The sequence below is a fragment of the Cyprinodon variegatus genome, unplaced genomic scaffold (genome assembly GCF_000732505.1).
Source record: "Cyprinodon variegatus isolate N-32 unplaced genomic scaffold, C_variegatus-1.0 Scaffold466, whole genome shotgun sequence".
Classification (NCBI taxonomy): domain Eukaryota; kingdom Metazoa; phylum Chordata; class Actinopteri; order Cyprinodontiformes; family Cyprinodontidae; genus Cyprinodon; species Cyprinodon variegatus.
The window spans coordinates 587,520-602,697 of NW_015150919.1; the positions used below are offsets into that span (position 1 = coordinate 587,520).

Genomic DNA, 15,178 nt, shown 5'->3' on the forward strand with positions numbered 1-15,178 from the left:
GAGGCGGACAGTCACTGGGTTCACCACCTTGGCAACGGGGATCGGCCCGATGAAACAGAGTGCCAGCTTCCTGCTTTCCACCCTAAGGGGCAGGTCCTTGGTGGAGGGCCAAACCTTCTCACCCACTGGGTAATCAGGGCTGCTAACCCTCCAGTGCTTTGCAGCCCTTGTTTGGCTATCTGATACATAACACAAAGCTCTGTTAGCGCTCCTCCAGGCTCGCTTGCCCCTCAAAATGGAACACGAAGCCAATGGAACCTTCAGATTTTTCTCTGGAATGGTGAACACCGTTGACTGAAAACCAAACACAACAAAAAACTAGAGAGCCCAGTGGTGCTAGAAGGAGCACAATTTATGGTGTATTCAATCCATGACCGTTGACTGGACCATCTTGTAGGATCAGACTCACAGAGTATATGAACATTTAGTCTCCACCTCTTGGTTAGCCCTCTCTGTCTGGCTGTCAGTCTGAGGATGGAACCCTGACGATAGACTGACAGAGATCCCAAGCAGAGCGCAGAATTCTTTCCTGTTTTGAGACACAAACTAGAAACTATGTCCTCCGGTAGACCATGGAGGTGAAAAACCTCACACAACAATCCCTCAGATTTTTGGAATCACAGGAATTTTTGGAAAACATGTTGATGATGGTAAAAATATTTTCTTCAGAATTGGGTAAACAGGTGATGAAATTCATGGCAATGAATCAGAATCAGAAATAGTTTGATAATCCCAGAGGGAAATTACTTTTGTTAATGTTGGACCATGGTGGAGACAGAATAGACTTCTAGAAGTTTTAGATTGATTGCAATGGGGGCAAGCTACCACAAACTCCTGTACATGGAGTCAGTCCAAACCAAAAAAGGAGTCTTGGACCCCTCCAACTAACGTCTCCATTCCTCCAGAGCCAGCTTGACCGCTAGCAGTTCTCCGTCCCCAACATCATAGTTCTTCTCTGCACTTTAAAGTTTCTTAGAAAAAACAGCACATAGGTCAATGTGAGCATCTCTGGCTTCCTGACTGAGGACCGCCCTGACCCCAGTGCTGGAGGCATCCACCTCTACAATAAATAATTTTTCAGTGTCAGGAGAAACCAGAGCTGGTTCAGAGGTAAACAGAGATTTAGGGTTTTGAAAGGCTTGATCAGCCTGTTCGTTATAACAAAACCTAACCTTAGGAGAAGTGTAAGGGCAGGAAAGGGCGCAGCTACCTGACTGTTGTTTCTGATTAATCTCCTGTAGAAATTAGCAAACCCAGGGAACCTCGGCAGTCTCTTGTCTTTGGGTATAGGCCAGTGGGTAACCTTTCTAGGGCCCATAGAGATCTGATTAGGAGAAACCACAAAACCCAGGAATGACATTGTGTCGACATGAAATTCCCATTTCTGAGCCTTAACAAACAATTCATTTTGTAAAGGGTGCAACAGATTAGCTCTGACGTGTTTTTATGGGACTACAGGTTCCAAGGGTAAATGATAATATCATCTAAATAGACAAAAACAAAATGTCCCACCATGTCACTAAGTACCTCATTTAATAAGTTCTGGAGGACAGCTGGAACATTGGTGAGACCAAAAGGCATGACTAGATACTCATAGTGTCCAGTAGGAGTATTGAAAGCTGTCTTCCACTCATCACCCTGACAGATTCGTACAAAATGGTATGCATTGCGTACTTAGTGAATCATTTTGCACCCTGAATCTGGTCAAAAGCTGAATTGATTAGTGGAATGGTATAGAGATTCATTGCTGTGATAATATTAAGACCTCTGAAGTCTATGCACCATCTGAGAGAACTGTTCATCTTCCCTACCAAAAAGAAGCCCACACCAGTAGGTGAGAAAGAGGGACGACCCAGAGATATATTTCTCCATGGCTTTTGATTCTGGAACTGACAAGGAATATAACCTTCCTCTCGGGGGTACCTGGGGAGAAGGACAGTCCAGCTTGGCTTAGCTGGATTCTCCCCCCTCCTACTGAGCCTGTCCTTTTACTAGAAAAGATCTCTCTCGGTGTCCCTCTCCGCCGCAGTAGAGGCACATTTTCAGCTTGAAATGTCGATCCCTCTCCTCCATGGAAAGACGGGTGTGTCACAGCTGCATCGGTACAGTGCCAGGTACATCGCTACAGGTGCCAGAGGAATAGAAGAAGCATCAGAATGCACATTTGCTGATGTGAGCTTTCTGCGCTATTCTAAGAAGTGAAGATCAAACCAAGAAGCCAGACCCTGTAGCTGCTTCAGAGACTGAGGGTAGGCTCTGGTGGAGAGTTCATCTTCTATCCTTTCCTTCAGCCCAGTGATAAATACACCCACGAGAACTTCCTCGGTCCAGTGACTCTCCTGGACGCTAGCTAATGGAAGTCAATAATATACTTTGGCACAGTCCGATCTCCCTGTCTCAAAGAAAGGAGTCCTCTTGATGCCTCCCTACTGGGAAGCACTGAGCAGAAATCAGCTGGAAAAATCACCAGCTGTGAAATCCAGCTGGATGATTTCTCACAGCCCATGGCAGACGCCACCCAGAGAATTCCTTGATCCAAAGCCAAGAAGGCTGCTAAACTGGCTGATGAGCAGAAGCAAGTAGACTAGGGAAGGCTAGAGTTTACAGAAGGCAAAGCCAAAGCAGGTGTCAATGAGGTTAACAGGAGTCCAGGCCAAAACATCAGAGACCCAGTGGGGTTACCAAAGGGAAATATAGGTTAGGATCAGGAGACAGATCCAGCATTGTAAGCAGGCAGGATCCAGCAGGAGTCCAAAGACAGACCAGGCAAGCAGATCAGAACAGGGGCACACAGGCTCAGAGGTCCAAAGGCAGAATCTAAACACTAAAACATTAAACTAGCAAAAAAAAAGTAGAACACTTTGGTTCAATTTGGAGCTTGACGCGGGGGTGGTGACCTCTGGATGACTAATAAATCATCTTTAACAAAAGTAATCTGAAACAACAGTAGAACATAGGATTTTTTTTTTTTACAAAGAATAATTTTTTTAAGTACTAACAACTCAGTCTGTTTTCTGAGTTCTTTCTTAGATTCTAGCAGCCCAAGCATCTCCTATTTGCTGACACGCTCTGCACTGTGCATCTGAAATGCAAAGCGCTAAACTCTCCTTGGTGCTTGTGAAATTACAGCAGTCACCGCAACTTGTCTGAATGCACTGTTACTGTGATTATGTGCAGGCATTCGAACTTGTTGAGACAAACATAGATATATGTGTCTCACAAATAAAAATGTATGTATCCCAAATATATGTATGTGTATGTGCATGTTTGTCTTGAGGAATGTTGATTTGAGTTTTCCAAGTTTCCCACAATATTAGACAGTTGTAATCAACACCTATTATTGATAGAAGGTCATTAAAATAATTATAAAAAGTTTGCTTTGGGCTTAAGCTTACAATAAACCTTTAAGAATATTTCTCATGCCCCCAAATATAAAAATACTTGAAATCAAAAGATCACCCCCCCATAATTTGGACTCAGATTACAGGATTAATGACAATTTTGACATTTGTTCATTCTTTTGCTCACTTATGCACATTGCAATCATTACTTTTTTTAGATCTTTAATATATATATATATATTGATATTTAATTTTATTTCTTTAGATGATAAATGTGTGCAATATGTTGTTTGTATACCTGGAGCGTGTAACAACGATAATTTCTGCCTGGGATCATTAAAGTATTTCTAATTCTGAAAGCCTTAAATCATAGGGGATCCTTCACTAATCCCATCTGCAATGTCTGGTAAAAAAAAAAACTAAAATAAAAAAAACTGTTTATTCTGATTTCATCTTTATTGTTTTTATTGGTGGAGCTAGTTTTCTGGCCATCACTGTTCAGAATCACTGGGGGAGTTGTAAACTTTCCTTTACCAGCATTTACCTTCTTGTTAATTTCAAGACACTTTTTTGACATTTTTTACATTTCCATAACTGCTATTTTCTCCAGATACTTCTCAAGATCCTTAGTTGAACAGAGGCATCTTTAACTGAATACCTAATGCTGGTTGATCCCTCTTTCAGATGTTCTTTCAGATGAAAATGTTCTTTAGTTTCAGATAATACACAAGAATCTAAGAGTAAAAGAGTGTAAGCCACTAGGAAGGGGTGAAAAAATGTCAAACCAAACAAAATGTTAAAAGAAAACAAACAATTTTCCACAAAATCAACTGACGAATTGCTGTGCTATATAATAGATAAACACTGAATTTGTTGAATTTAATTTCAACTGCAACTTCTTTATGTTGCATGAGAGAAAGTTTCTGTTTTCATTAAAAGTGCAACTCAGTTGTTAACTCGAATGTAAATAACATTTCAAATAGAGAAAGACACAAACTATCATTGATTACTGTTCTTTTCCTTTTCCTTTCCCTATTCCATCCTCTTATAAAAGAAAAAAAAAACTTTTTCCAAACTTTTTTTTATACAAACACTTCAGTGCCTCTTATGGCAAAATGTTTTTTTTAAATGATGTAATCACTCAATCCTGCAAGGGAATACATTTGCTTTCTGAAGTATTTGTTCACTGTAGAAACAACTCTGAAGCTACAAACTTTCCACCAATCAGGTTCAAAAGAAACTGATTGGATGATTTGAAATATTTAATTAGCTGAATTTGCTTGACAATGTTATTTTATTGTTGCAAGAGCCAGGCTGGTCACTTGAAGAGTTCAAGTCAGCTGTCAAATAACAAAGAGAGATTTCTTAGCCAAGAAAAAATGAATGTTTCAATAATTTCAGTGTTTTTTCTTTCAGGTTTGAATGAAACAAGTCGGAATCAGAGATCAGCTTTATTCTTCCTCAGTTTGCTGTGTTACTGCACAACCATCTTGGTAAATGTTTCTCTTATTCTGATCATCATCTTTGACAAAGCACTACATGAACCAATGTATATTCTTCTATGTGCGTTTTGCATTAATGCACTTTATGGAACAGCAGGTTTCTATCCTAAATTTCTGTGGGATCTGCTTTCTCCTGTTCATGTCATCTCTTATTCAGGGTGTCTTTTGCAGGCTCAGTTGTTGTACTCCTTTGCCTGCAGTGATCTGTCCATCCTTGCTCTTATGGCATATGATCGGTATTTGGCTATATGTCGTCCATTGGAATACCACTGTGTCATGTCAGTACAAAGGGTCATTAAGCTGGCATGCTCTTTTTGGTTAACATCATTTTTCATTGTTGCAGTCAACATTTTTCTTACATCCAGACTGAAGTTATGCAGTCCATACATTAACAGACTTTTCTGTGTGAACTTGGTGATTGTGTCACTGTCATGTATTCCTAAAGAAACCGCTACTAACAGCATTATTGCAAACATTACAATAATAATTTATATTCTTCATGGTTTCTTTATTGTATGGTCTTACATGTATATCATTAAAAGATGTTACAATTCTATAGAAAACAGGGCAAAGTTTATGCAAACTTGTGTGCCACATTTAATCTCTTTATGCACTTTTTTTCTGACCATACTTATTGAAATTGTTAATGATCGACTCGGATCTAAAGAATTACCTCAGCCTTTAAAAAACTTTATTGCAATAGAGGTTCTTGTCATTCCTCCCCTGATGAATCCGCTCATTTATGGTTTTAAGTTGACCAAGGTCAGAAACAGAATTATTGATTTTGTTACTTTTAAATTCAAATCAATTTAAGGACACATTTAGGATGTATTACTAAACAATGCATTCATAACCTGTCATTATATATTTTTTCAATCATGTTCAAGTTGTTGACCAGTTTGCCTGCAGAATAAATTGCTCATAGCAACATCCGTTTTTCCGGGATTTTTTATTGTTTTTTTTTTGTTATGCATTGAGGTACCGGTACTACTGTAGGAAGAATGTGATTGGTTTTAGATCATGAGGGTATTTTGTGACTCAATCTTTTTTTTTTCATTTTTAATTTACAAATAAACAACAAAAACAAACAAAATACAAATACAAATGTACAGTACTATTCAACATAAATATACATGTAACATTTCTGGTAGTAATGCAAGCAATTTAGTGATGTGACCTGATAGATGACAAGGAGCATCTCCATATTTGACTTGTTACTTTGAAATTGTTTATCTTATCAGTGATTGAAATAAACGAGACTGTTATGAGCTTAAGGTAGTCCATAGTCTGAGGCCTGTTGGAACTTTTCCATTTCCACAGAAGGTCTTGCACCCACAATAAAACCAGCCACTTTAAGCCCTAACACTTCTGTGGAAAATCCAGGCGGTATGAGAGACTTATGTTTGAACAGATAGACGCTGTTGTAATGATTTATCTGTGGACAGTCAAGTCAAGTCCATCCTTCCAAGTCTGCAATTACTTCAGTCCAAAATGGGGCATTCACCAAGGGGCATTCTGAGATAATGGAACTGGTCTCCATAGACCCCCTAAAAGGTTAAGTGTCACTGGAGGTGACGTTTTTTGCCGTGTTATGCAATCTGGGCTCTACTTTCTCACTGTTTACCAAAATAGCCCAAGGCTCAAACCTCAACAGAGATTTCTCATAAAGACTGACAGGCAGTGTCCTGCTGCTCCAGAGAGGAGGGGAGATTACATCCATGAGCGCAATAAACAGCTGATTAATGCACAACATACTTGAAATCAGGTGCATTTCAGCGCATATTTAATGCAGTTTAATAATTACATTTCTGAAGTTTTACAATACATATTTTACCAATAATTTTACGAAATTTGCAGGGTATTCAATGAGAAATCACCACTGTTATATACATCCAAAATCGTTCATGAATTCCATTTCTTTATAGTTTTTAATTCTTTACTTTGTCAATTTCAATTTTTATTTTACTGCCAGCTGATTTTCTTTCTGTTTTAAAGGAAGGGTATGTAAACTTTCAAGCAGAAATGTATTCACAAGCCATTTTACTAGTTTCTGTGTTTACTGTCTCTTGTATCTCCATTCTGCTCCTTCTCCAAAAATCTGACAGCAACCATGCAGCAACCATTGAGACTATCTTATAGTGCCATACTTCAGCCCAAATCTGCAATTCTAAGATTTACAATCTGTTGAAAACAGGGAAAACATTCAAAGAGTTACGGTAATTCAAAGAACGTGTATTTCTCTGTCACCAGTGTCAGCTCAGGTTTTTAAATGAATAAATTGAATCATCCATCTACCATCCATACATAGGTTTTATATCCCATGTACTAATTTCATAAGCCAACTTCCTGTGCTGCAGGGATGTTCAGACTCAGGACTTACATTGTTTATAAGAACAAATTCATAATATTTTATATACTTTAGCCTACGCCCACTGTGAAAGTTGCAATTTTTTCCTTTTGCCGAATTTTACTTCTTGTATGTAGCTAAATGGCATTAATAAGAGCTGACAGAGCCTTTTTAACTTTAACCTATTCAACATTAGAATCCAGTAATTACAATGTCTAAATAATTCAATAATTTCAAGATAAATACATAGCTCTAAACACGGGAGTGCTAGCCTTCTAATATCTATTGGAGCATTGGCTTTGTAAATCCAGAACTTGACTTTTTATTGTTTACCGAAATCTTGAATTATAATAATAATAAAACTTTATTGATCTCACATTTGAGAAATTTACCTCTGCATTTAACCCATCCCATTGGGGAGCAGTTCCCAGCCACTGTGCGGTGCCCGGGGGCAGTGTGGGGTTAAGGGTCTTGCTAAGGGACCCAGAGTGTCAGTCCGTGGGAGTGGGGCTTTGAATCAGTGATTCAGCAATCACAAGCAAAGGCCTTGGAAACCCCCTTAACGGACACTTAAACTGGGTCCTGAGACTTACTATGTGAACTCACTGGGGGTGGAGCCTTAAGCCTATTTTATGCTCAGAAACCAGATAGTTTGTGTGTATGTTGAATCTGATTGGTCAATTCAACATCCGCTCTACACTATGCGAATTTCCTGTTTGTGTCATGATTTTTATCTAAGGTCTTACCCCAACATGCAGAAAGCCAAACAGAGAGACCAGGGAAAAGTTTAACAGGTTTATTAAGAGTATGGTGATGACTCAAGTACAGCTCAGAGTAGAATGAAGTGAGTCCAGTGTTGCTCTGAACACTGCNGCAGAATCTAAACACTAAAACATTAAACTAGCAAAAAAAAAGTAGAACACTTTGGTTCAATTTGGAGCTTGACGCGGGGGTGGTGACCTCTGGATGACTAATAAATCATCTTTAACAAAAGTAATCTGAAACAACAGTAGAACATAGGATTTTTTTTTTTTACAAAGAATAATTTTTTTAAGTACTAACAACTCAGTCTGTTTTCTGAGTTCTTTCTTAGATTCTAGCAGCCCAAGCATCTCCTATTTGCTGACACGCTCTGCACTGTGCATCTGAAATGCAAAGCGCTAAACTCTCCTTGGTGCTTGTGAAATTACAGCAGTCACCGCAACTTGTCTGAATGCACTGTTACTGTGATTATGTGCAGGCATTCGAACTTGTTGAGACAAACATAGATATATGTGTCTCACAAATAAAAATGTATGTATCCCAAATATATGTATGTGTATGTGCATGTTTGTCTTGAGGAATGTTGATTTGAGTTTTCCAAGTTTCCCACAATATTAGACAGTTGTAATCAACACCTATTATTGATAGAAGGTCATTAAAATAATTATAAAAAGTTTGCTTTGGGCTTAAGCTTACAATAAACCTTTAAGAATATTTCTCATGCCCCCAAATATAAAAATACTTGAAATCAAAAGATCACCCCCCCATAATTTGGACTCAGATTACAGGATTAATGACAATTTTGACATTTGTTCATTCTTTTGCTCACTTATGCACATTGCAATCATTACTTTTTTTAGATCTTTAATATATATATATATATTGATATTTAATTTTATTTCTTTAGATGATAAATGTGTGCAATATGTTGTTTGTATACCTGGAGCGTGTAACAACGATAATTTCTGCCTGGGATCATTAAAGTATTTCTAATTCTGAAAGCCTTAAATCATAGGGGATCCTTCACTAATCCCATCTGCAATGTCTGGTAAAAAAAAAAACTAAAATAAAAAAAACTGTTTATTCTGATTTCATCTTTATTGTTTTTATTGGTGGAGCTAGTTTTCTGGCCATCACTGTTCAGAATCACTGGGGGAGTTGTAAACTTTCCTTTACCAGCATTTACCTTCTTGTTAATTTCAAGACACTTTTTTGACATTTTTTACATTTCCATAACTGCTATTTTCTCCAGATACTTCTCAAGATCCTTAGTTGAACAGAGGCATCTTTAACTGAATACCTAATGCTGGTTGATCCCTCTTTCAGATGTTCTTTCAGATGAAAATGTTCTTTAGTTTCAGATAATACACAAGAATCTAAGAGTAAAAGAGTGTAAGCCACTAGGAAGGGGTGAAAAAATGTCAAACCAAACAAAATGTTAAAAGAAAACAAACAATTTTCCACAAAATCAACTGACGAATTGCTGTGCTATATAATAGATAAACACTGAATTTGTTGAATTTAATTTCAACTGCAACTTCTTTATGTTGCATGAGAGAAAGTTTCTGTTTTCATTAAAAGTGCAACTCAGTTGTTAACTCGAATGTAAATAACATTTCAAATAGAGAAAGACACAAACTATCATTGATTACTGTTCTTTTCCTTTTCCTTTCCCTATTCCATCCTCTTATAAAAGAAAAAAAAAACTTTTTCCAAACTTTTTTTTATACAAACACTTCAGTGCCTCTTATGGCAAAATGTTTTTTTTAAATGATGTAATCACTCAATCCTGCAAGGGAATACATTTGCTTTCTGAAGTATTTGTTCACTGTAGAAACAACTCTGAAGCTACAAACTTTCCACCAATCAGGTTCAAAAGAAACTGATTGGATGATTTGAAATATTTAATTAGCTGAATTTGCTTGACAATGTTATTTTATTGTTGCAAGAGCCAGGCTGGTCACTTGAAGAGTTCAAGTCAGCTGTCAAATAACAAAGAGAGATTTCTTAGCCAAGAAAAAATGAATGTTTCAATAATTTCAGTGTTTTTTCTTTCAGGTTTGAATGAAACAAGTCGGAATCAGAGATCAGCTTTATTCTTCCTCAGTTTGCTGTGTTACTGCACAACCATCTTGGTAAATGTTTCTCTTATTCTGATCATCATCTTTGACAAAGCACTACATGAACCAATGTATATTCTTCTATGTGCGTTTTGCATTAATGCACTTTATGGAACAGCAGGTTTCTATCCTAAATTTCTGTGGGATCTGCTTTCTCCTGTTCATGTCATCTCTTATTCAGGGTGTCTTTTGCAGGCTCAGTTGTTGTACTCCTTTGCCTGCAGTGATCTGTCCATCCTTGCTCTTATGGCATATGATCGGTATTTGGCTATATGTCGTCCATTGGAATACCACTGTGTCATGTCAGTACAAAGGGTCATTAAGCTGGCATGCTCTTTTTGGTTAACATCATTTTTCATTGTTGCAGTCAACATTTTTCTTACATCCAGACTGAAGTTATGCAGTCCATACATTAACAGACTTTTCTGTGTGAACTTGGTGATTGTGTCACTGTCATGTATTCCTAAAGAAACCGCTACTAACAGCATTATTGCAAACATTACAATAATAATTTATATTCTTCATGGTTTCTTTATTGTATGGTCTTACATGTATATCATTAAAAGATGTTACAATTCTATAGAAAACAGGGCAAAGTTTATGCAAACTTGTGTGCCACATTTAATCTCTTTATGCACTTTTTTTCTGACCATACTTATTGAAATTGTTAATGATCGACTCGGATCTAAAGAATTACCTCAGCCTTTAAAAAACTTTATTGCAATAGAGGTTCTTGTCATTCCTCCCCTGATGAATCCGCTCATTTATGGTTTTAAGTTGACCAAGGTCAGAAACAGAATTATTGATTTTGTTACTTTTAAATTCAAATCAATTTAAGGACACATTTAGGATGTATTACTAAACAATGCATTCATAACCTGTCATTATATATTTTTTCAATCATGTTCAAGTTGTTGACCAGTTTGCCTGCAGAATAAATTGCTCATAGCAACATCCGTTTTTCCGGGATTTTTTATTGTTTTTTTTTTTGTTATGCATTGAGGTACCGGTACTACTGTAGGAAGAATGTGATTGGTTTTAGATCATGAGGGTATTTTGTGACTCAATCTTTTTTTTTTCATTTTTAATTTACAAATAAACAACAAAAACAAACAAAATACAAATACAAATGTACAGTACTATTCAACATAAATATACATGTAACATTTCTGGTAGTAATGCAAGCAATTTAGTGATGTGACCTGATAGATGACAAGGAGCATCTCCATATTTGACTTGTTACTTTGAAATTGTTTATCTTATCAGTGATTGAAATAAACGAGACTGTTATGAGCTTAAGGTAGTCCATAGTCTGAGGCCTGTTGGAACTTTTCCATTTCCACAGAAGGTCTTGCACCCACAATAAAACCAGCCACTTTAAGCCCTAACACTTCTGTGGAAAATCCAGGCGGTATGAGAGACTTATGTTTGAACAGATAGACGCTGTTGTAATGATTTATCTGTGGACAGTCAAGTCAAGTCCATCCTTCCAAGTCTGCAATTACTTCAGTCCAAAATGGGGCATTCACCAAGGGGCATTCTGAGATAATGGAACTGGTCTCCATAGACCCCCTAAAAGGTTAAGTGTCACTGGAGGTGACGTTTTTTGCCGTGTTATGCAATCTGGGCTCTACTTTCTCACTGTTTACCAAAATAGCCCAAGGCTCAAACCTCAACAGAGATTTCTCATAAAGACTGACAGGCAGTGTCCTGCTGCTCCAGAGAGGAGGGGAGATTACATCCATGAGCGCAATAAACAGCTGATTAATGCACAACATACTTGAAATCAGGTGCATTTCAGCGCATATTTAATGCAGTTTAATAATTACATTTCTGAAGTTTTACAATACATATTTTACCAATAATTTTACGAAATTTGCAGGGTATTCAATGAGAAATCACCACTGTTATATACATCCAAAATCGTTCATGAATTCCATTTCTTTATAGTTTTTAATTCTTTACTTTGTCAATTTCAATTTTTATTTTACTGCCAGCTGATTTTCTTTCTGTTTTAAAGGAAGGGTATGTAAACTTTCAAGCAGAAATGTATTCACAAGCCATTTTACTAGTTTCTGTGTTTACTGTCTCTTGTATCTCCATTCTGCTCCTTCTCCAAAAATCTGACAGCAACCATGCAGCAACCATTGAGACTATCTTATAGTGCCATACTTCAGCCCAAATCTGCAATTCTAAGATTTACAATCTGTTGAAAACAGGGAAAACATTCAAAGAGTTACGGTAATTCAAAGAACGTGTATTTCTCTGTCACCAGTGTCAGCTCAGGTTTTTAAATGAATAAATTGAATCATCCATCTACCATCCATACATAGGTTTTATATCCCATGTACTAATTTCATAAGCCAACTTCCTGTGCTGCAGGGATGTTCAGACTCAGGACTTACATTGTTTATAAGAACAAATTCATAATATTTTATATACTTTAGCCTACGCCCACTGTGAAAGTTGCAATTTTTTCCTTTTGCCGAATTTTACTTCTTGTATGTAGCTAAATGGCATTAATAAGAGCTGACAGAGCCTTTTTAACTTTAACCTATTCAACATTAGAATCCAGTAATTACAATGTCTAAATAATTCAATAATTTCAAGATAAATACATAGCTCTAAACACGGGAGTGCTAGCCTTCTAATATCTATTGGAGCATTGGCTTTGTAAATCCAGAACTTGACTTTTTATTGTTTACCGAAATCTTGAATTATAATAATAATAAAACTTTATTGATCTCACATTTGAGAAATTTACCTCTGCATTTAACCCATCCCATTGGGGAGCAGTTCCCAGCCACTGTGCGGTGCCCGGGGGCAGTGTGGGGTTAAGGGTCTTGCTAAGGGACCCAGAGTGTCAGTCCGTGGGAGTGGGGCTTTGAATCAGTGATTCAGCAATCACAAGCAAAGGCCTTGGAAACCCCCTTAACGGACACTTAAACTGGGTCCTGAGACTTACTATGTGAACTCACTGGGGGTGGAGCCTTAAGCCTATTTTATGCTCAGAAACCAGATAGTTTGTGTGTATGTTGAATCTGATTGGTCAATTCAACATCCGCTCTACACTATGCGAATTTCCTGTTTGTGTCATGATTTTTATCTAAGGTCTTACCCCAACATGCAGAAAGCCAAACAGAGAGACCAGGGAAAAGTTTAACAGGTTTATTAAGAGTATGGTGATGACTCAAGTACAGCTCAGAGTAGAATGAAGTCCAGTGTTGCTCTGAACACTGCTCAACCAGAACTGAAAGGTGAGGGAAACACACTGCGGTTAGTTCAGGCTCAGTGGGAAATTTGAATCTTTTGGTTTTGCATAGGAGGAAAAAGTTGCAGACTCACTTCTCCAGTGAAAGGTGTCGTTTATGGAATCCAGAGTGAGAGGATTGTACCAGAGAGTGTCTTGCTTGGTGATGGGTGGACTGGGTTACTCAAACTGCGGTTGTTCCTTTGTGAATGGAGAAGCTTACTGCCACTCAGATTTCCTGCAGTACTTGAACGGGCTGTAGTGCTGAAGAAACTTTTGTTTGGTGTGAAGCTCAAACGACCACTTCGGGAGAGTTGATCCAAACTTCCTGTTTGGAGTGAACAGCGAAGCTTACTGCCACTCTGATTTCCTGCGGAACTTGAACGGGCTGTGGTGCTGATGAAACCTTTGCTTGGTGTGAAGCTCAAACAACCTCTTGGGGAAAGTGGGTCCAAACTTCTTGTTTGGGACCCCAGCTCAGCTAAAAGCTCAGTACCTCTTAGGGAAGGTGGGTCCAAACCTCCTGTTTGGAACCCCAGCTCAGTTAGAAGCTCAGTTGAACCTTCCAGAGAGAGAAGGACCGAACAAATCCAGTTTGCAGGATGACTTCCTGCTGAGAGGCAAAGACAAAAACAAAGTTAAGACTCAAGTTGACAAAAACTCAGTTTGACTCAGAAAAACTCAGCTTGACTAGAGAATCCCAAACTGGCAAACAAAAAAAACTCAGGTTAGACTCTGCTAAACTAAGCATGGCTAGAGTCCCCAGTATTGGCAAAACAAAGACTTAGGTTAGACTTTGCTAAAGTAAGCATGGCTAGAGTACCCTGTATTGGCAAACACTCTCCAGTCAAGGTAGTGGCAGTCAGCAGCTTAAGAACACTCCACAGGTAATGACGAAATGAGCTGCAGGTGTGCAGGGAGAACCAATGAGGACGGGGCACCACCTGGTGGAGGAGGAAAGGAAACACAAAAACAGACCACACAAACGGGATTCCTGACAGTTTGGTACCTTACCGGCTTGTGTGACCATCATTGTGGAAAACGACTTGAGAAGATGGGCCAGCTAGAAGAGTGAGTCTGTGAGGAAGTATCCACATCTTTACGACTCTCATTCTCCACACTACAAGGACAGCACATATTCAAGCAATTCATGGAGGATAACCTCCGTAACCAGAAGAGAAACAGCCCACCCACCAGACCCATTATCCTAGCTAGATCATGATTTTCCCTCTTGCGTTGTGGCGTGGAATAACAGACCACGCTTAAAAATTGGGCATATATCAAAAATATCTGTTACAAGCTCACTGCGACACACTACTGTAAGAGTATTGAGTGTTTGCCTGACCTGTCATCAAGCTCCGCCTGCATTCTGCCTGTTGACCGAGCCTGGCTCTGCTTTCATGCACCGACATGGATTTCCCTTCACTACCTCTCTGACCTTCTGGCCCGGACTTCTGTGAACCTCTTTGACACAGGCTTTGGCTTCTCCCTCTGGACCGTCCTGCCTTCCTTTGTCTGCTTGGATCTGATCTCCTGCCAGTTGTGCAGTCTTTAGCTTTCAACAACTGGTACTCTCTGGGCAGAGTATGCCACGTGGTGTTGGCACCCGGCGGGCTGGAACCAACCTCGTCCTCTGGGCACGGACTGAACTTTAAGACCAGGTTATTGACTCACATGTTCATAATCTTCCTCAGTTGGATTGACATGGTCACTAACCTGTGTTTCCTTCCAGCAGAGGTTCCTGCCTTAGATGCCGTCAGGGACCAAGCAGTATGGCTATGAAACAACTAAGATCCAGGAGTACATCAGAAAGATGGCCCCCAAAGACAAATGGCTTGGTGAATACCTCAGGCAGG

The 15,178-nt window shown here is 38.6% G+C and overlaps 2 protein-coding genes across 2 annotated transcripts; both read left to right on the forward strand.

Moving 5' to 3' along the window:
• Nucleotides 1-4,711: 4,711 nt before the first annotated feature.
• Nucleotides 4,712-5,694, forward strand: LOC107094149 (olfactory receptor 11H6-like). Its single transcript, XM_015389588.1, has one exon. It carries the CDS (start codon nucleotides 4,721-4,723, stop codon nucleotides 5,654-5,656), a length of 936 nt encoding a protein of 311 aa, XP_015245074.1. The 5' UTR covers nucleotides 4,712-4,720; the 3' UTR covers nucleotides 5,657-5,694.
• Nucleotides 5,695-9,964: 4,270 nt separating this feature from the next.
• LOC107094150 (olfactory receptor 11H6-like) lies at nucleotides 9,965-10,909 on the forward strand. Its single transcript, XM_015389590.1, has one exon. It carries the CDS (start codon nucleotides 9,974-9,976, stop codon nucleotides 10,907-10,909), a length of 936 nt encoding a protein of 311 aa, XP_015245076.1. The 5' UTR covers nucleotides 9,965-9,973.
• The last annotated feature ends 4,269 nt before the right edge of the window (nucleotides 10,910-15,178 follow it).